General features: G+C 46.9%; 1 protein-coding gene across 2 annotated transcripts in view; it reads right to left on the bottom strand.

Annotated features, from left to right (window-relative positions):
• LOC111159046 (deleted in lung and esophageal cancer 1) overlaps positions 1-13,728 on the bottom strand; it is a 65,220-nt gene extending 51,492 nt beyond the window's left edge. The window contains exons 1-3 of one of the 2 annotated variants that reach the window (XM_022521421.1): positions 13,330-13,728; positions 12,270-12,420; positions 429-539 (exon numbers count right to left, since the gene is read on the bottom strand). In XM_022521421.1, coding sequence (XP_022377129.1) covers positions 429-539; positions 12,270-12,420; positions 13,330-13,728 — 661 coding nt within the window. Of the gene's footprint in view, positions 1-428; positions 540-2,168; positions 3,392-12,269; positions 12,421-13,329 lie in introns of those variants that run through there. The other variant, XM_022521422.1, reaches the window with a different exon arrangement.
• Between the last annotated feature and the right edge of the window lie 8,301 nt (positions 13,729-22,029).

The following is a 22,029-nucleotide window of genomic DNA, read 5'->3' as shown; positions in this document are numbered from 1 at the left end:
CCTCCCTACCCAGTCTTCCCACCAAACTCAAAGAAGGTAAAGCTGCTCTTTTCCTACGTGCAGTATGGAAAAAGTCCATGGTCCATGTTCTGACTCCAGCAGGAACTTGTTCCCTGACTTATCTGCCTTCAGTACTTCCCTCTCTTGGCTTATTCAACTACTTTTCTAAACATTTTCATCTCTCTTGGTGTTGAGCAGCTAACAAGGGCACAAATTCCACATGGAGGAGTTGAGACTTTTGTCTTGTAGGGGTTAGGAACCCAGAGAGTAAGGGGCATGCTTAGACTGGACACTCCCAAGAACCACTAACAAAAATTAAAAAGGGGGGAACATCAAGGAGGAAATGGCAGCAAAGGTAGCCAGTATGGTCGCGACCCTAACTTCCCCAGAATGAGAGCACATGTCCCAGCAGAGGACTGAAGCCTTACCTTTGGGTGCAGAGCAAAATGGCACTATGTCACTGTAGTAATCATCCGGGCTGATCAAATGGTGTTTCTGTAGCAACTCGCTGTCCACACACCATCTGAACATAGTCTTTGCTACATAGAAGAGAAGAAGGACAGAGGTGTGTGAAGCCAGACTGACACTGAAGAACCTGTACTCCAAACTTCTTCATCCTCCAAATCTAAACCATCTCACAAAATTCTTTCCGAGGACGCTGTGGTCATTTTGAGATTTCCGAAATTAATCAGCAAAAGTTGACCAGCCATTTCACAGAAGCCAACCATTAGGTAAGACTGTGCTGTGGTATAATTTGAGCTAAAGTACTGTGTGACTCAAGGAGAGGTCTATTAATAAAATGTAATTAAGGGAAGTAATTAAGGGAAGTATGGTAGATTAAAGAAATGGCCCCAATCCTTCACCCTTCTCTGTATCCATGCCCTTTGCCATATGACTCTGCAGCTCCTTTTACTAGAGACAGAGAGCACTTCTTCACCCTTGACTCTGGCCATGTGATGTGTTTTGGCCAATGAGATGCTGGCAGAGGTTTGCATGGCTGAGCCTTCTCTCTTGCGCCTTTGCCATCATCACGAGAAGAGCTTTTCTGCCCAAGAAGATCTCCTGCTTCTTTATCTTGGATTCCAGCATGAATCCATGTGGAGCAGACTTGAGCCTAACTTGTGGCAAAGAGCCAAGTTCAGCTGGGCCCACAGCTTGAAGCTGGTCTAGCCAGCCAAGCCCAGGTAGATCAGCCAACCCCCAACAGACCCACTGACACAGGAGACATAAAATCTCATTTAAAAGAGCCAGAAGTCAGTCATTAATATCCATGGCTGATGAGCCAAGAAAAAAATAATAGAGACATATTATTTAGAAGTATTCAGGGGCGCCTGGGTGGCTCAGTGGGTTAAGCCGCTGCCTTCGGCTCAGGTCATGATCTCAGAGTCCTGGGATCGAGCCCCGCATCGGGCTCTCTGCTCTCTAGGGGAGCCTGCTTCCTCCTCTCTCTCTCTCTGCCTGCCTCTCTGCCTGCTTGTGATCTCTCTGTCAAAAAAAAAAAAAAAAAAAAAAGTATTCAGAAAATTAAAAATGGCTACCATTGGCAGATGGACTGAGACTGGGAGAGGTGACATGGAGGATTTTTTCCAATGGTCTTTTTTTTTTTTTTAAGATTTTATTTATTTATTTGTCAGAAAGAGAGAGAGAGTGAGTGAGTACAGGCGGAGCACAAGCAGAGGGAGAAGCAGGCTCCCCGCTGAGCAGGGAGCCTGATGCGGAACTCAATCCCAGGACTCTGAGATCATGACCTGAGCTGAAGACAGACACTTAACTGAAGAACTGAAGAACCCAGGCATCCCTAGACTTTGTTTTTTAAAGCAGTTTTAGGTTCATAGAAAAATTGGGTGGACCAGAGACGTCCCATAGAGCTCCTGGCCCCACGCATGCACAGCTGCCCTCACCAACATGCCCCACCAGAGTGGTACATCTGTTCCAACCGATGAGCCCACACTGACACCCTGTTCTCATACACAGTCCATAGTTCACATCACAGTTCTCTCTTGGTGTTGCAGATCTATGGGTTTGGATAAATTTATAATGATGTGCATGGGTAGAGGCTTTTTATATGTCACTAGAAGCTTTTCTAAACTATTTGTTTTTTTTTAAAACCATGTATATTAACACTTGGATAAAAATTAAGGAATAAATAAGATGAATGGAAGACTCACAAGTTTCCAGACTTTGTTGCTTGCTCCATTAACCAACGTGGCCTTGCCTTTTGGAGGTTTCCAGTAACCCAGGGTGAGACAAGTGAAGAATACATGTTTTTCCCATGATATTTATTAATTGAGGAATTTCAAGGTTTGGCTTAGTTCCTGTTGTAGTCAGGGTTCAGCGAGGAAAACAGAAATCACTCTCTGCATGTTCTATATAAAGAGGTTGGATGCAGGGGTCTATGGAATGGGAGCTCGAAGGTCAGGGAAACTCCCTCAGTGCTGACTTTGGCCAGCAGCACTGAGGGAGAGGCTTCTCAAGAAGCTTTCGGGAAGCTGCTCAGTCATCTGCCTGTTACTACTGCTGGAGAATAGTGACCTCTCCTTCCAAAACTCACCAAGAGCCTTTCATGAGTGACCTAACATAGAACCATCGGGAAAAGCTGAATTCTGAGAAATGCCCGGACTCTCCTTTGCAATACAGAGACCACGGCAGGGGGTGGCAGGAATGCCAAGTTCTGTTCCAGCCCAGTTCCCAAGGACTTTGATGATGGCCCATTTGAAATATCAAAAGATAAAACTTCTTGCCATGTGGGAAGATGTGGTCTCTGTCTTCTGATGCCATTCTCTCCGCAGTCTTCCCCCAGGCTGTGGAGGGTTAGATGTTATGTCTGCAGAAGCAGGGGACAGTCTGTATGTCAGCTCTTTGGAAGGTCTCTCTCCATGTCCGGCCTGGACTATGTGAGCCTTGGAACACCCCTCACTGGCCCCGTGAGCAGGCTTCTCCATCCGGGAAGAGTGGGCTTCCTGCAGCAACCCTATGCTCCCGCGCGTGGCTCTGTTCCACTCCCCAAGAGATAATGTGGACAATTTATCAGCAACGGAACAGAATGAAAGCACAAGATGTTCTGATCTTCCCCCTCTGTCTGAAGAATTTACATATGTTTTCGACTTTGTGACATTTGTATTAACAAACAGATAAAGGCTGCCTCTGTACCTCAAATAAGAAAAGTTTCAGGGGAATGTCATCACCATCAATCATCTGAGGTATAAAGGAGATCCTGGGATCACCTCACCCTCCTCCCCGAACCAGAAGCAGGAACCAGCGGGATGTCCAAGGAACTGGATCAAGATCTCTAATTCTGCTACTTTTGAAATAAAAGAGAGAAACATTACCAGCAGAAGGCTGAGAAACCAGGGCAGATAATGTCTGATTATAACAATACTATCTTGGGCAAAAAAAAAACAAAACAAAATGAAGGTCATTGAAAAACTCCCCTGACTGGGGTTTCTCAGTTCTCAGTGTTTTAGCTCATTTTCATTTAAGAACAACCAAACAATTATTTCATCCCCCTTGATCTCTAGCCAGTATAATCCTAGGAACAGTGCTGGACTCCCAGGACTCAGAGGACCGCAGGCAGGCAACCAATAATACCCCCAAGAATCTGCTACCAACAATCTCTGCCAAATCCACAAGAGAGAAGCTGTATGACTTTGCTCTGAAGGCGGGGGAACAGAAGATACAGAACACACATGGATCGCTCAATGTCTGCTGGGCTGAGCCTCAGAGGGGCAGGCCTGACCGAGTTCACAGCCTCACGCCCAGAGCCACACCCTTAGGGAAGTCTTCAACACCCTTGTGACACCCCGCCTGGTCTGCTCCACCAGCCTTCCTCCTCCAGAAGAAAGGCCAGCTCTGACAGCAGACTCACTCAGGTCCAAATTTGGCTCCCGGCCCTTCTGAGTTGTGTGAGTTTAGGGAAGTCATTTGATCCATTCTCTCATAGTTCCCACAGCTATAAAATGGAGAAGAAACCTACCTCACAGGGTTGTTGGAAGGGTTCCGTGGGATAACCTGTACAAAACATCTTACATAGCATCTGGTCCCTAGTAAGACCCCATAAGCATAACGCCTTTCGAAGCCACGACATCCTCCACTTCTCCCTCTCTCTGGGCCACAGATATGCTGTACCTTGAAAGTACAGCCCTCAGGGCACCTGGGGGGCTCAGTGGGTTAAAGCCTCTGCCTTCAGCTCAGATCATGATCTCGGGTCCTGGGATCAAGACCCATATCAGGCTCCCCACTCAGCAGGGATCTGCTTCTCCCTCTCCCTCTGACCCTCCCCACCGCTCGTGCTCTCTCTCTCTCTCTCAAAGAAATAAAATCTTAAAAAAGAAAGAAAGAAAGAAAGAAATTGTTTGTTTCTGGGCATACAACATATAAAGATACAATTCTATGACATGTAATTTTGTGACATCAACAACCTAACAGGGTGGAGATGGGTCTATAAAGAAGCAGAGTTTGTATGTTATTTAAGTTAAGCTGCTATAAATTCAAATTAGAGTGTTATAACTTTAAGTTGTTAAATGTAATCCCTATAGTAATCACAAAGAAATGAGTTTATAAGCACAAAAGAAATTAAAAAGGAATTTAAACACTTCACAGACACACACACACACAAACTGACCCAACACAAAAGAAGACAGTAATGTAGGAAATAAAAAACAAGAGCTATAAGGTATACAGAAAAAAATAACAAAATGACAGAAGTCCCTCCTTACCAATCAGTACTTTAAATGTAAAACTCCCCAGTCAAAAGACAGGCTAAAAGAATGGCTAAAAAGACAATGATCTAACTAGATGCTGTTTATAATGAACTCACTTTAGATCCAAGACACAAATAGAATGTAAAGGAAAGCATGAAAAAAGATACTCCATGCAAATAGTAACCAAAAAGTAACGGATAGTATTCCATGCAAAAACACCAAAAGGGGTGGCTATTCTAACAGACAAAATAGGCTTTAAAAATCAAAAGGTTCCAAGACACAAAGAAGGACATTATATATTAATAAAAGGTTCAATGCAATAATAAGATATAACAATTCTAAACATTTAGACTCTTAATGACAGGTCATCCAAATAATGAAGCAAAAACTGACAGAATTGAAGGGACAAATAGTTCTACAGTACTAGTTGGGGCCTTCAGTACCCCTTTTATAGTAATGGATAGAAAAACCAGACAGAAGATAAGTAAGGAAACAGAGGACTTGAAGAACGCAATAGACCAAGTAGATCCAACAGACCCAGAACACTGCCCAACAGCAGCATAATGTTCTTCTCCAGTGCATATGGGACATTTCCCAGATCATAGGTAAGGCCACAAATCGAATCTCAGTAGATTTCAGAGAAGAGATATCATCCAAAGTATCCTCTCTGACAACAATGGGATGATGGATGAGTTAGAAATCAGCATCGGAAGGAAACTGGAAAATTCACTAAATTGTGGAAATTAAACAATATACTTCTATTTTATTATTTTTTTAAGATTTTACTTATTTATCCATGAGAGAGAGTGCGAGAGAGAGAGGCAGAGAGGCAGAGGGAGAAGCAGTCTCCCCGTAGAGCAGGGAGCCCAATGTAGGACTCGATCCCAGGATCCTGGGATCATGACCTGAGCCAAAGGCAGACACTTAACTGACTGAGCCACCAGAGCCCTTTTAAACAATAACAATACACTTTTAAACAACTCAATAGCTCAAAGAAGAAATCACAGTGGAATTAGAAAGTACTCGGAGACAAATAATGAAAGTGAAAACATAACATACCACAGCTTACAGGACATGGTGAGAGTGGTACTAAGGGGGAGAGTTACAGCTATAAACACATTTAAAAACAAGAAGGATCTCAAATCAGCAACCTAACTTGAGAACTTAAGAAACTAGAAAAACTAAACCCAAAGCTAGATAAAGGAAATAACAAAAACTAGAGCACAGATAAATACAGAACAGAAAAACAACAGAGAAAATCAATGAACCTAAATGTTGGTTCTTCAGAAGAATCAACAAAATTGACAAAACTAACTAGATCAACTAAGAGAGAGAGAAGTCCCAAATAACTAAAATCAGACATGAAAGTGGGGATATTACCACTGATTCCACAGAAATAAAAAGGATTATAAGAGAGTACTAGGAACAATTCTATACCAACAAATTGGATAACTTAGATAAAATGGACAAATTCCTAGAAACATGACACCTACAGAGACAAAATCCCAAAGAAACAGAAAATCTGTATTGACCTATAACTAGTAAGGAGGTTGAATCAGTAATTAAAAGTCTCCCCCCAAAAAATGTCCTGGACTTGGTGGTTTCACTGGTGAATTCCACCAAACATTTAAAGAACTAATACCAAATCTTCTTAAGTTAAAAAAAAAAAATGGAGTTACTCATTCTGTAAGGTCAGCATTACCCTGATACCAAAGCCAGACAAAGACACTTCATAAAAACTATAGACCAAAACCTCTTTTGAACCTCAATGCAGAAGTCCTCAGCAAAATACCAGCAAATCGAATCCAGTAGCTTATTGAATGGATTATATACCATGACCAAGTGAGACCTATTCCCAGAAAGTAAGGGTAGCTCAACATATGAAAATTGGTCAATGTAATACATCACATTAGTGGAATGAAGGAAAAAAAATCATATGATCATCTCAATGATGCGGAAATAAGATTAAACAAAATTCAATACCCTCATGATCAGAACACTAAAAAAGCTAGGACTCGGAGGAAACTATCTGAACATAATAAAAGCCACAGACAGAAAACCAGTAGCAAACATCATAGTCAATGATAATAGACCAAAAGCTTTTCTTCTAAGATCAGGAACAAGGCAAGGACGCCTGCTTTCACTATTTCCAATCAGCATAATGCTAAAAGTTCTAACTAGAGCAACTTGGCAAGAAAGAAAAAGGAATCCAAATTGGAAAGGAAGAAGTAAATTTATGTGTTTACAGGTGATATGATCTTAAATGTAGAAAACTCTAAGGTCCCACAAAAACAAAACAAAACAGAACAAAATAAAAACTGTCAGGATAAATGAATTCAGCAAAATAGCAGGACACAAAGTCAACATGTAAAAATCAGTTGCATTTCTACCCATTAAGAATGAACAATCTGGAAAGGAAATTATGGAAACAATTCCATTTAAAATAGCATCAAAAAGAATAAAATACTTAAAAGTTAACTAAAGGGTTAAATACTTTTATAATGAAAAGTACAAAACACTGCTTAAAGAATATTAAAGATGACATAAATGGAAACACATTCCATGCTCATGGATTGGAAGACCTAGTACTAAAATGACAATACTACCCAAAGTGATCTACAGGTTCAACGCAATCCCTATCAAAATCCCAATGATGTTCCCTGCAGAAATAGAAAAACCCATTCTAAAGTTTATATGGAATCTCAAGGGATCCCTGATAGCCAAAACACTCTTGAAAAAAAATGAACAAGGGGTGCCTGAGTGGCTCAGTGGGTTAAGCCTCTGCCTTTGGCTCAGGTCATGATCTCAGGGTCCTGGGATCGAGCCCCACATCAGGCTCTCTGCTCAGCGGGGATCCTGCTTCTCCCTCCCTCTCTCTTCCTGCCTCTCTGCCTACTTATGATATCTCTCTCTCTCTCTCTCTCTGTTAAATAAATAAAAATCTTTTTAAAAATGAACAAAACTAGAGGATTCACAATTTCTAATTTAAAAACTTACTGCAAAGCTATGGTATTATTATCAAAATAATATGGTACTAGCATAAAGATAGACATAGATACAAATGGAATAGATTAAAAAGCCCAGAAATAAACCCTTACATATGTGGTCAAATGATTTTTTAAGGATTTTTTTTCTTAAGATTTTATGTATCTGACAGAGATCACAAGTAGGCAGAGAGGCAGGCAGAGAGAAAGGGAGGGAGAAGCAGGCTCCCTGCTGAGCACAAAGCCCTATGTGGGGCTCCATCCCAGGACCCTGAGATCATGATCTGAGCCGAAGGCAGAGGCTTAACCCACTGAGCCACCCAGGCCCCCCTGGTCAAATGATTTTTGACAAGGATGCCAAGACCATTCAATGAGGACAGAACAGTCTTTTAAACAAATGATGCTGGGGAAAGTAGATCTCCTCATGCAAAAGAAGGAAGTTGGACTTTCTAACACCATTTAAAACACATCAAAGTTAGTAAAAACCTTTGTCTTTCTCTTTCTGACTTATTGCACTTCGCATTATACCCTCTAGGTCTATCCATGTTGTTGCAAATGGCAAGATCCATGCTTTTTTATGGCTGAGTAAGATTCCATCGTATATATACGTAGCACATCTTCTTTATCCACTCATCTATTGATGGACACTTGGGCACTTCTGTATCTCGGCTATTGTAAATAACGCTACAATAAATATTTGATTTCACTCACATGTGGAAATTCAGAAACAAAACAAATGAACAAAGAAGAAAAGGCAAATAAAAAAACAGACTCTTAAATACAGAGAAGAAACTGCTGGTTGCCCAAAGGGAGGTGGGTGGGGTGGTGAGTGAAATGAAGGGGATTAAGGGGAGGTGAGTCACTGCATCTTAGTCTGACTTCATGCCAAAGGGATTTCAAGTAGTTTCATCACTTCTAACTCCTGAGCTTAATGGGGCACCTATGGTGTTACTCAACAGGAAGCCATTCGCATCTTGGGACAGATATTTTGCTGTGCGGAACTGTCTTAAGTACTTAAATTTCTTAGCTTCCCTGACCCATGGAGTACTAAAAGCCAAGAACACAACCCACTGGCTATTAGGTTGCATAGCAACTGGCATAGCAAAGATGCTTCCAAACATTTCTACTTGCCCCCCAGGAGGACAGCACTGCCCCAAGGTTAGAACCGCTGAAGGCGCTCTCATGTTAAGTATGTCCTTCCCAAAAAACTCAAACCCCTATCTTTCCTGATTTGGATGGTGTGTCAGCCACTGCAAGAGTCTATATATATTCCACTTTGACTAAAAGACCTCCCACCTCTTACTAGCTGGGTGACCTTGAACAAGGCAGTGAAACTTGTGGAGTCTCAGTTTCATCTGTAAGATAGGGAGGAAGCTTCCTTAGCTCAGAGCAGTAAAGCTCTGGTGCAGAAGCAAGTGTTCCTTCCTGAGCTTCCCTCGGCATCTCTTCCTTTCCTTGTGGCTCGGAGAACATGGGGAGATCACTGCCTAATTTACCAGCCACAAGGTTAAGGAACAGGATGTGTAAAGAAATGAAGTCAGTGGGGAGAGGCTGAGTCCAGCTTTAGTGTAATTATCTTGGCTGATGAAAATGGCAATGCAGGTGCTAGTCCACAGGCGGGATACGTAGGTGGCTTTCCAATTTTGTAATGGAGAATTCTCTTCACACTGGCGCTTAACACCATTTGCCTTTACTAAACACAAAATATAGGTCTTGGCTATTTTGGAATATCTTTTTTTTTTTAAGATTTTATTTATTTATTTGACAGACAGAGATCACAAGTAGGCAGAGAGGGAGGCAGAGAGAGAGGGGGAAGCAGGCTCCATGCGGAGCAAAGAGCCCCGTGCAGGGCTCGATCCCAGGACCCTGGGAATCATGACCTGAGCCGAAGGCAGAGGCTTTAACCCACTGAGCCACTCAGGTGCCCCTATTTTGGAATATCTTGTACATTAAGATCCCTTCAGAATTTGTAGAAACTTGTTCCATTAAGCATAAAATTTTATTTAGAGCCAATAAAATAGACTCAATTTCAAAAGAAAAGGGGGGGCACACTTATCATCATGAGCACTAAGTAATTATATAGAATTGTTGAATCATTACATTGTACACTCAAAGCAAATATAACACTGTATGTTAATTATACTCCAATTAAAAAATTTCAGCAGAGACCTAAATGTAAGACCTAAAACAATAAAACTCTTAGAAGAAAAATATAGGGCAAAAGTTGCCCAGCATTGGATTTGACAATGATTTCTGATATGCCTTGATATGACACCAAGGCACAGGCAACCTTTTAAAAAATGATTAAAAACGGGTTTGAAAAGATATTTCTCCAAAGAAGATATACAAATGGCCATAAGTCCATGAAAAGAAGCTCAGTGTCACTAATTAGGAGGGAAATGCCAATCAAAGTACAGTAAGATACCAACTCACAGTAAGATACCACCTCACACTCGTTCAAAGAGCTACTATCAAAAAAACAGAAAATAACAGGTGTTGGCAAGGACGTGGAAAAATGGAAATCTTGGTGTGCTCTTGGTGGGAATGTGAAAATGATTCAGCAGCTGTGGGAAACAGTATGGTGGGTCCTCAAAGAAATTAGAAATAGAACTGCCATGTGAAACAGCAATCCTCCCCTGGGGTATACCCCCAGAAGAATCGAAAGCAGGGTCTCAAAGAGATATCTGTACACCCCTGTTCAGAGCAGCATTATTCATGATAGCCAAAATGTGGAAGCAACCCAAGTGACCATTAGTGGATGAACGGATTAGCAAAATGTGGTATAGACATACAACAGAATACTGTTCTGTCTTTAAAAGGAAGGAAATTCTGACACAGGCTACGACACGGGTGAACTTTGAAGACACCAAGCTACGCGAAATAAGCCAGTCACAAAAGACAAATACGATACGACTCTACTTATATGAGGTACTTGGAGCAGTCTAAATTGTAAAGGCAGGGGCACCTGGGTGGCTTAGTTGGCTAAGCATCTGCCTTTGGCTCAGGTCATGATCTTCAGGGGCCTGGGATCAAGCCCCACATCAGGAGTCTGCTTCTCCATCTGCTCTTGCTTGCTCTCTCTCTCCCTCTCAAATGAATAAATAAAATCTTACAAAAATAAATTGTAAAGACAGAAAGCAGAATGGTGGTTGCCAGGGACTGGGGTAAGAGGAATAGGAAGGTATTGTTTAATGGGTACTGGGTTTTAGTTTTGCAAAATGAAGAGTTCTGGGGATGGAGAATGATGATGTTCATACAACATTATGCATGTGCTTAGTACCACTGAACTGTCCACTTAAAAATAGGTAAGATGGTAAATCTTATGCATATTTAGGCACAATAAAAATTTGGGGGAGAGAAACACAACCATCAAAACATGAAAGACAGTTAGACAATTATGGAATGAAAAGTCACCAGAATAAAAGCCACAGCATAAGCAATGAGGTCACTCTGAGAAACAAACTGAAGGTTTTGGAGGGGAGAGGGTAGAGGCATGGTTGAGCCTGGTGGTGGGTATTAAGGAGGGCACATATTGCATGCAGCACTAGCTGTAGTGCGTAAACACTGAAAAAATAAAATTAAATTTAAAAAAAAAAAAGGAACGCAGTCAATGACATTGTGATAGTGAGGTCTGGGGCAGATGGCGCACACATGTGTGGTGAACATAGCATAATGTCTAAATGTGTCAAATCACTAAGTTGTGCACATGAAACTAACAAAAAACTGTGTGTCAACTGTGGTCAAATAAAAAAGAAATATTTTGAAAGGCTGAGAGACAGAGAGGAGGGACAGAGGGGGAGAAAGAGAAAGAGATGGAGAGAGAGAATTTTTTTTTAAATTTTATTTATTTATTTGACAGACAGAGATCACTAGTAGGCAGAGAGGCAGGCAGAGAGAGAGAGAGGAGAAAGCAGGCTCCCCGCTGAGCAGAGAACCCGATGCGGGGCTCGATCCCAGGACCCTGGGATCATGACCTGAGCCGAAGGCAGAGGCTTTAACCCACTGAGCCACCCAGGAGCCGGGAGAGAGAATTTCAAGCAGGCTCCACACCCAGCACAGAACCTGACACAGGACTCAATCCCGCAACCCTGAGATCATGACCTGAGCCAAAATCAAGAGTCCGACACTTAACTGACTGAGCCACCCTGGCGCCCCACAAAAGAAATTTTTTTAAAAGAACATGAAAGACAAGAAAAGACCAAAAAATTCTTCCAAACTAATGACTCTAAATATGGGTCTTGACAATCACATGCAACATGAATTCCTAGACACAGTCCTGGACCAGAGAAGAGAAAGAGCCACTGTGGGACAGGTGGTGAAAATCGGAATGGGATCTGCGAATTGGAGGTTAGTGTTGCACAAATGCTGAGTTCTAGGCTGGAATGGCTGTATGCCGGTTACATAGGAGAGTCCCTGTTTTGGAGGCACGCATGTTCGAGTGCTTTGTGGTAATGAAACATCACACCTACAATTTGATCTCCAAACGATCAGAAGAAGACTAAAGAGCGGACCACGGGGCAAACACTGTAATATAGTACCAGCTGGGGAACCAGGTGAAGGGCATTTGGGAGTTCATTCTACACACCTGGAGGCAACTTGACGAAGGTATCAAGGACATGCACTTGGGCCATTTGCGTGATCCGTTCGTTCTCTGCAAGAGCTCGTGCGCGGGCCTGAATGATATGTCTCTCCAACATTTCAACTTCATCCAGTCGCTGCTTATAGACCTCCCGAATCTGGCAGGTAGACCAACAAATGCACAGAAATATGCGGAGACCGCAGAGCTTTACTCATCCTCCGCATCCCCCCTCCATTCCCAGAGCATCCGGGCTTCCTGCGGGGAGCAGAAGAGCAGTTACAGAACTATGGAGGCCATCTGGTCCAACCTAACAGATGTGAAAACTGGGACACACAGAGGAAAATGGCTTAAAACTTTCATAGTAAAGTCGGGAACAGAACCGAGCCTGAAACTCCGCCTCCTGCCTTCACAGCTGCCTCCCAAACTCTGAAGGAGCAAACACAAGTTAGCACGCCACCTGTGGTAGACGGGGCGTGCCACGCAGATGCCTACCTCACCTGAGACTCCCTTTCAGGGACTCCTCAGCAGTGTGGGCAGCAGTGAGACGCAGCAGAGAGGATTCAAGTCAGCTGCTTTGCTCCTCCTACAGATGAGGAGGCAGCTGCCTTCCAGAGAAGAAGCAGGCTTCCTCAAATCTGGGCATGAATGCCTAGGCACGATTGTGGTTTGGGATACAAAGACAGGCACCCCAAAAGGAGTGACTTTTGGCCTTATCATCTCCAGGGAACAACTATTTGGCTATCTGCCCCAGTCCTTTTATTTATATATGCAATATTTCGTGTGTGTATGCATGTAGAGAAATGAAGATGGAGGGGTGCCACAGATATAACTTATGTGCCTATTTACGAAAACGTGCGGTTAGAGTGCCCTTCCACTAGGCTGTCGAACACGATCCCCGGTGCCTGGCGCCCCGCAAGTGCTGGCACTTGTTTAGCGGCTGAGTCCTGCGGGGCCCTGCATTTCTAGGGGCGCGCCCTGGGTCCTCCCACACTGTCCGCGGACGCAACGCCACTGCGTCCCGGGTGAGCACGGACAGGGGGCGCGCGGGGCTCGGGGACCGCCTTACCCGCTGCAGCTCGTCCACGAACTCCTCGTGGCGCGCATCCTCGCTGCCGCGGGCCTTGATCAAGCTCGCGCACAGGTCCTCGCCGATCACCTCGTTAGTGTACAAGTTGCGGAAGACGCTGGTGAGCAAGTGCGAGATGTCCTGGGTGCGCAGCGAGGTGGGGCGCAGACTCAGCAGCTGAGGCTCAGAGAGCGGCTGGAGCGTGAATGGCCCCACGGGGCGGGCCCGGCCCGCGACGCCGTAGTGAGAAGCCTCGGAGTGGGTTAAGGAGGACAGCCGGGTGGACTCGCTGAGGCTGCGGCCCCCGGCCGCAGGCGAGGTTGGCGTCCACGTGGAGCCCTGGAATGCATAGGACCTCGACTCTGCAGACAGCCGGCCGCTGGCTCTTCCCGTCTCCATGGCAACTGAGACGCCGCTAACTCCTTGCCGCCCTTCCGCTTCCGGCTGCGCGCCTTCCGCTTTGCCTCCCTCTGCTGGGGGCGGGGGGGGGCGGGTCTTGGGTGTTGTTGTCGTGGTGGTAAATATTCGCGTGTTTTGCATCGACCTTGTTAAAGGAAGCTTAGTGTGGGGGCACCAGCGGAGAATGGTTCATTGGCACAGCCAGGCCAGTCTAGTTGCAAACCTGGCTCCTAACCACCTCTCTCCATCCTCTGTTCTCTAATTTGTTAAGCAATTATACACTCATTTAATATTTATTGTATAGAGATTCTGTTTCAGGTTTGTGCTGGGAGCTGAAGACAGCAAAGGAAGTAAGATGTTGCTTCTGCCCTCAGTCGTGTGTGTGTGTGTGTGTGTGTGTGTGTGTGTGTGTGTGTGTGAGAGAGAGAGAGAGAGAGAGAGAGACAGCTAGATTAGGAAACCAGGGTGGTAAACAGGGAGGGAACTGGAAAACAATGGTAGTTTGGTAGTTTAGCGGGTTAAGCCCAAGGTGGCAATAAAGGTTGGTTGTCAGGGAACCACAAAGGACAGGAACTTAATCAGAGGGAGCGTGAACAGTGGCTTTTTGGACAAAGTGAAGACCAGGCAGAGATTTTTTTTTTAAATCTCCATCATTAGTCATCAAGGAAATTAAAGTGGAAATTAAAACCACAGTGCGATAACACTACACACTTAGTAGAATGTCAAAAAGTTAACTAACTAAATAAATGTACTAGAGGAGTGCTGGTCATGATGTGGAGAAACTTCAGTTGTTGCGTTGCCGTGGGAATACCAACTGGTCCAGCAGCTCTGGAAAAGGGTTTGGCAGTTTCTTAGGAATGTTTTACATATAACCGGCCCCCTTCTAGGTATTTTCCCAAGGGAAATGAAAACCTATGTGCACACAAAACCCTGTGCCCAAATGTTTATGATGGCTTTATTAATCATCACCAAAATCTGGAAAAAACCCAAATGTCCTATCCACTGGCTAAAGGATAAATTGTGGTACATCTATACCACAAATGCCCTCAGCAATTAAGAGGAAACAGGAATGTTGATACAACAGCAGAAATGAATATCAAATGCATTATGCTGGTAGAAGAAACCATTCTCAAAAGGCTAGATACATAATGGTTCCATTTTTAGGACATTCTGGAAAATGCAAGACAGAAAACAGATGGGGGGGGGGGGGTCCTGGGTGGCTCGATCCGGTAAGCTTTGGACTTCAGGGTCATGAGTTCAAGCCCCATGTTGGGCTCCACGCCCAGACCAACAAAAACAAAACAGAAAACAGATCAGTGGTTGCCAGGAGCTGGTCATGGAAGCTAGCGTTGGCTCCAAAGGAGCCTGAGGAAATTTCCTGGGGTGAGAGAATTGTTCTTTATTGTGGTGGTGGTTGCGCAACTGTATGAATTTGTCAAACCCCACAGGACCATAAAGGATGAATTTTGCTGCATACAAATTATACTCCCGTTTTTTAAACCGTGGGAAGAGAAAAGAAAAAAAAAAAAAGAATGAGTAGGAATAAGCCAGGAGAGGAGAAAAAAGGGCATTCTGGGCAGAGGGAACCCATTGTATCAAAGTGGGACGAGAGCAGGTGCATATGGAAAGAAATGAAGGAAGTTCAGGAAATGAACTTCAGAGTTTGAGCTGGAGGAATGAAGCTGGGAGTTGAGCGCCAGATCATAAGCAGGTGTGTAGGCTACAGTGGGGGGTTTATTTATTTATTTTTAAAGAATTTTTTTAAAAGATTTTATTTATTTAACACACAGATCACAAGTAGGCAGAGAGGCAGGCAGAGAGAGAGGAAGACCCAACAGTGGGGAATTTAAACTACTCTGAGCACAGGGGCGCCTGGGTGGCTCAGTGGGTTAAAGCCTCTGCCTTCAGCTCAGGTCCTGATCCCAGTGTCCTGGGATCGAGCCCCCACGTGGGGCTCTCTGCTCAGCGGGGAGTCTGCTTCCCTTCCTCTCTCTCTGCCTGCCTCTCTGCCTACTTGTGATCTCTGTCTGTCAAATAAATGAATAAATAAAATCTAAAAAAATATTAAAATAAAAAAAAACAAACTACTCTGAGTACAATTAGAAGGGCCATCAAGGGTCTTCACCTGGGCATATCAGGGTCAGCTCTGTGTTTTACTAAAAACACTCTGGTTGCCATGAAAGAACAGACTGGAGGGAGGCAAGAGGTGTCAGGGTGACAAATTAGGAAACTAGGGATGGATTAGGAAAGTGCATCCATGCAGAAGTTAGGAAAGAGATGGATTAGGAGCTTGGGTTGGGGGAGGAATTGATCAGGGACCTGTAAAACAGAGAAGTCACAAGAGCTACTGATGGATAACGGAAGTAAGAGGAGCTCAGAATGACTCCCAGATAGCATGTGTGGGCAACCAGGGGAGGGATTACCTCCACTGAAATGGGAGAAAGGACCAGGCTTGTCCAGGCCAGCCGCTTGACATCAAGTCAAGTGGGCCGGCATCACTGGCATACTACGGCTTCTGCTCACCGCTGATACAGCTAGCTGCTTTTTCCTCTTGGGGTGAGTCGGCTTGCCCTACAGCTGAAACCCACTTCCTGAGATGAGTGCCAGGATGTTTGCCCACTGACCTGGGCCACTACCGCTTCCCTTGGGTAGGCTTGGCTCCCTCATCTGTCCTTTCTGGTACTTTTCCAGTCCTCAGAGAGGACCCTGCTCTGGCTCTCCCCGAGCTGCACCCTTCCCTACCGAGTGAGAAGACCAAAGAGGCGTGCCCAGCCCCCACCCTTCCAGTACTTGGGACCCCAGAAGGATCTGCCCCCAAATCCTGAGCCCATTGACAGGTCCTGTGCAGGCCTCTGTTTTAAAGCCTTTCCCCCATTGCTGACCAGTGTGTGCACTAGGGAACCGCTGTGGTAGGAGGTGGAGGTGGACAGAACTAGGGCAAGCAGGCTGGTCTGTCCAGTCATCCACACACATGCAAAGCCCCCAGTGGCGCAGGAAGGAACTGTGGGTGGAAAGGGAAGCGGAACAGCCTGGGGGGCCCCCGGTGCTCTAGTATTAGGAGTGGGCCAGCCCAGACTGGGTGGTCTTGTTGGTTAGGAGCAGTTCCTGTGGAGGTTCCCTGGTACCCTTCCCTGTCTCAGGGACAGACAGGACAGTGGATTCTTACCCTCACTTTTGGCCTCTCCAACCTGCCTCCAGACAGCCTTGAGAAGGTCACAGGGAATCTGCCCCAGCCTGGGAGACGGTTCCCCCTTTTCTGTGACTCCTCCCACCTTCTGGCTTCAGACCCTTCTGGTCTGTCCAGGCTGAGGTCTCCGGCAGCCGTCCAGTGCCTCCAGTGGCAACAGCTGCTCCTCGGTCCTGGTCATCCTGGGCTGCTGCCTCTTCCTCTTTTGCCTTGCTTTTTCCGTCTCCTCTGTGCTTCCCACCCCACCAAACCGATCTCCCTCTGCCACTGGTCTCTCTCTGCCTGACCAATTGGATCCATCCCCCATTCTGCCTCCAGCATTCGATTTCTGTTTGCCCGCTGACTAACAGACCAAAGGCATGGTTCAAACTCTGCACCAGAAACAGAGGGCTCGAGCCACCTTTAGAACCAGCTTTTTCCTCCAGGCAGACCTCTAAACATAGAGGGAATCCCTGGAGCTGCCTTCTTCATTTGATGACCTGTTTTGCTGACCAGAACTTTTGTTTGTGTGTTCGTTTTTATTTATTTTTATTTTTTTAAGATTTTATCTATTTATTTGACAGAGATCACAAGTAGGTAGAGAGGCAGGCTCCCCACTGAGCAGAGAGCCTGATGTGGGGCTGGTTTCCCAGGATCCTGAGATCATGACCTGAGCTGAAGGCAGGGGCCCAACCCACTGAGCCACCCAGGCGCCCCTGTGTGTTTATTTTTAAAACAGATGCAAGACAACCCACCATATGGAAATAAGGTTATTTAACCAGGAGCCCACTAATGAACTTCACCTTGTACAATATTTTTATATATAACATACAGATAAGATCACAGAATTAGATAATAGAATAATATTGTGGAATTAGAATTGCTTAGCCAAAGGGTATGTATTTATTAATATTAGGGATATTGCCAAATTGTCCTCCAGAAAGATTATGCCAGAGTAGATTCCCACCTGCATTCTGTGAGAGCATGATGGACGTTTTTGCTTTTTGTTTTTTAAGATTTTATTTATTTGAGAGAGAGAGAGGGCACAAGCAGGAGTGGGGCGGGGGTGCGAAGGAAGAGGGAGAAGCAGACTCCTCACTGAGCAGGGAGTCCGACATGGAGCTCGATCCCAGGATTCCAGGATCATGACCAGGTGCCACCCAGGTGTCCCATAATGGATGTTTTTAACATGATTTCCGTCGTACCCCAAATTTTATTCCCAGCTCTCATCTCCCTCCAAAACCCCAGATTTGTATATCCATCATATACTGGACATCTTGCCTCTGTTATCTGAAGGCATCTCGAACTTCTATGCCACCATCTGCCTCACCTGAGTTACTACTGCGAGAGCCTCCTCACTGAGCTCCCTGGTTCAGCCCTTGCCCCTCCCTGATGCTCCTTCTTCCTGCAGCCAGAGTGATTCTTTTTTTCTAAGTGGGGAGGTTGTGGGGGGAGGGGCAGAGGGAGACAGAGAATCTTTAAACAGACTCCACGTCCAGTACAGAACATGATGCAGGGCGTTGGTATGTCCTGTCCCCTCTGCCTGGCATCCTCTTCACCAGATATCTCCAAATGGCCCATTCTCTTGCCTCTTACAAGTCTTTGCTCAAGTCTTTACTACAAGTCTTTGTCACTTTCCCTGTGAAATCCAACCTGTCTAAAATTGAACCCTCTGATTCCCGAATGCCCTTATCCTACACACCTTCTAATCTAGCACACAATTCACTTCTCATGTTCATTATGGTGTCTCTTTCCTTCCCATTAGAAGTTAAGCTCCAGAAGGGCAGGGGTTGGAGGTATATTTTGTTCACTGGTGATTCCCAAGTCTTCAGAACAGTGCCTAGCACATAGTAGGTGCCCAATAAATATTTGTTGAACAAAGAAATAGCAGAGCAGTGTCTTCTTGGCTTCACAGACTTAAGTGTGACTCCTCCCTCAGAGGAGGGTCTGAGGGCCAGTGTCCTGACTATTCCCCCACACCAAGCCCTAGACTCCGCCTCTGGGGTTGGATAGGGTGGAGGTGAGCACTGGAACTTAGTCTGCGTTCAAATAAACATCACAGTTACATTCACAAGCAAATACACAATAAAATCCCACAAATGTCATTATGGAAAAGTAACCCCACATCGTCCCATATCATCCTGGGATAACCAGCGGGCCCAGACACCCTGCAGTCCATCCCAGCGTCCTGGATCCCTGCACCGTCAGGACAGGCATCCTAGCATGATCTGAGCGTGCACACTTGCCACAGCTGCTTCCTTGGGAGAGGCCACCTCCGCTTTCTCTACTGGTGCGTCTGGCTTTGGGTCCAGGACCCTCTGGGAGGGGATTCAGATGGGGTTTTCCAGCCCCAGTAAGCATCAGGGGCAGGCCCTTAGACAGAGAGCCTGAGGCTGGGCTCTGTGACCACCAGGCGCAGCAGAAGAGACCGGGGAGGGGACAGCTGTGGAGACATCGGATGCCAGCGTAAATCCATCCAGCAGTACCGGGTAGCCAGCGTCTGTGGTTTCAGCGGATTCTGAAGGCGACTGCAGCTCCTGACTATGGGGATCACAGAAATGAAAGGATTTTCTCAAAGTGTCACAGCAGGAAAGGGCACCGCAGATTTAAACAGCCCCTCATCCCCATCCCCGTGGCTCCAAAGACCAGGAGGGACAGAAGAAACCTCCTCCACCTCACCTACTCAGACTTGCTTGGGTTTGCATTTCTGGGGGAAAGGCTGGGCTGGGCGATCCCTGAAGCACACCGGGAGCCTGACTGTCCTGAAAGTTGACATTCCCCGCTTTGATCCTCCCCCTCCCCAGGCCTCTGGGGGGCGGGGGGAGTGCCAGAGAGCAAAGGGAAGAGCCTGGACGTAGGCAGGACCCTAACACTAGGTCTCACTAGGTCTTCCCTGTCCCCAGTCATCCCAGAAGTCCCCTTCGCCTGCACCCAGCCTCACACACACACTCAAGACAGGAGAGCCAGCTGAAATGGCGAGATGCCTGAAACTCCACCATAGGACAACACAGCTTTGGGCATGCGTGGCCCCTCTCTCCACACTGACTGAGCCTGCCCAAAATCCTGTGAGTCACCAGGATCTCAGGGCACTTTGCAGAGGTTACTGGGAGCTAGGTTTTGGGGAGAGGAATTAAGGCGCTCGGCCAGGACCAGGGCTGGGCCCACAGAGGGCCCTTCTTGTTTAGGGCCGAGAGAGCAGAAGCCAGCAACTCTGTGGTTGGAGGTACAAAGCCTTTTGCTTGGCCCTCCAGCCCCTCCACCCAAAGACGCCTAGTCACTCACTCCCCACGGAGGCTGGCTCCCAGCAGCAACAGGCAGAGTGCCTCGCAGGCAGCCTGTAAGAGGAGGGGGGCAGACAGAGGTGAGGGGCGGACAGAGGAGGCAAGGACCATCCTGGAGTGCAGGAGTGCTGGACGGAGCAGCAGGGCAAGGCGGCAGCTTGTCTTCTCTGAGCAGGGCGCTGTCCCGCCCTCTTTTCCAGCAGAACCTGGTGGCTTGTGCCAGCTCTGAGTCAGCCACGCCTAACCATCTCAGGGGAGGGAGGAGGCTTCAGCTTGGGCCCTGTGCCAGAAGAGGACCTGAGGGGGAGGGGGAGGGGTACTAGAGGAACGGCCTGGCGGCAGCCCCCACCCTACAAGCATCTGGGGCATAGGGAGAGGCCACAGTGCCAAATAATGCCCTAGTTTGGAGCCTGGGGCTCGGAGCTGGGAGGTGACGTGGATCAATAGGAACGATGCTTGAGATGAGGCCAAGGCAACTGCTGGTGTCAGAATTTCATCGCGTCTCTGCCTCAGAAGAGGGGCAGGGCGTGAGGAGACCCAACGTGCTGAGTAGAGGGGCTTGAAGGCCCCCAGGAAAGTCAGAGGCCCCCAGAGGGCAGGCCTTTTGGCATATATCCTACCCTAGGATGGAGAGAGAGAGAGAGAGGGAGACAGGTGAGGGCAGAGTAAGAATCCCCTCATTCACCCTCCCCGCATCACCTGTGTCCCCCGCCCCCCCCACCCCCCAGGACTCCAAAGTCAGGCCTGCCAGTGTGGACTTGCTTATCCCCAACTGGAAGGGTAACCAAGGAGGGCTCTGACAGGTCTGCCAGGACCAGGGGGCACTCTTACTGAGGGACAGGCCCACCAGAATGAATGCTAGACCCTCTATGTGGAGGGGAGGCATAGGGAGGCAGTGGGCTCTCCGATGTCCCAAAGTCCTGACCCAGTCTTGACCCTCAGAATAGGAAGACCACCCTGTGGCTTACATCCTTACCTGAGGTATCCAAGACCTGGTTGTACCGGAAAGAGGAGGGGTTAAGGTGAGCGAGTGGTCTAACTGACTTCTATCAGACTCTCACAATGGTTTATCAGCCCTCAGGAAGTCTGGGTAATTCACTGGTGGGCCCAGCACCCTTCATCCTGGGAGGCCTTCTGGGGGCTCTCCCAAGGGACTTTCCCAAAGGGTGGTGGGCAGCAGGATTCCTGGACTTTCCCTGGGGGTATATGGGTACCCTATAAAGGGGGTATCTGGGTTGCAAGAGTTGAGGGGGAGCAAGGAGGGGGCGTTCCATGGAAGGGCCTAGGGGCCCTTCGTTCCGACAGCCCCTTGGGAGGCCACCCAAAGAAGAAACCCTTGAAATGTAACCCACCTTTAGGTCCTGTCCCACCACTCTGCTGTACAGATCACCAGGGGTTTGGGGTGAGTCTAAAAGGTGAGTTCCCTGCACCCAATCGCTGTAAGCTTTCCCTGCCTGCGCCCCAGCCCTCACCAAAGGCGCTCCTGGGGTTAGAGGCTTCCCATCGAGAGAGGAGAGGGCCATCCTCCGGACAAGATTTAGGCATACCTCTCCAAGGACCTCCTAACCCATGCCCGTGCACCCATTTTGCAGAAGGGAAAGCAGAGATCCGGGGAGCCGCGGGTGGACGCCGGGACGCCCAGGCTCCCTTTCGCAGCACCCCGGCTGGGGTTCGGAAGTTACGCGGTCCTTTCCCCGAATGACGCCATTCGGGGAAGATTCTTTCCAGCGGCACCCCAAACCCGGAGAGGCGCCCACAGGTAGGGCGTGGGGCCGGGCCTCCCGCTGTAATGACAGGGCCGGCGGCCTGTGGGTGGCGGCGGCGGAGGAAGCGGGAGGAATCTGGCTATTTCTG

Source organism: Enhydra lutris, unplaced genomic scaffold, assembly GCF_002288905.1.
Source record: "Enhydra lutris kenyoni isolate GAN:26980312 unplaced genomic scaffold, ASM228890v2 scaffoldscaffold66, whole genome shotgun sequence".
Taxonomy (NCBI): Eukaryota; Metazoa; Chordata; class Mammalia; order Carnivora; family Mustelidae; genus Enhydra; species Enhydra lutris.
The sequence above is the reverse complement of the archived record's forward strand: the minus strand, read 5'-3'. Positions and strand labels throughout refer to the sequence as shown.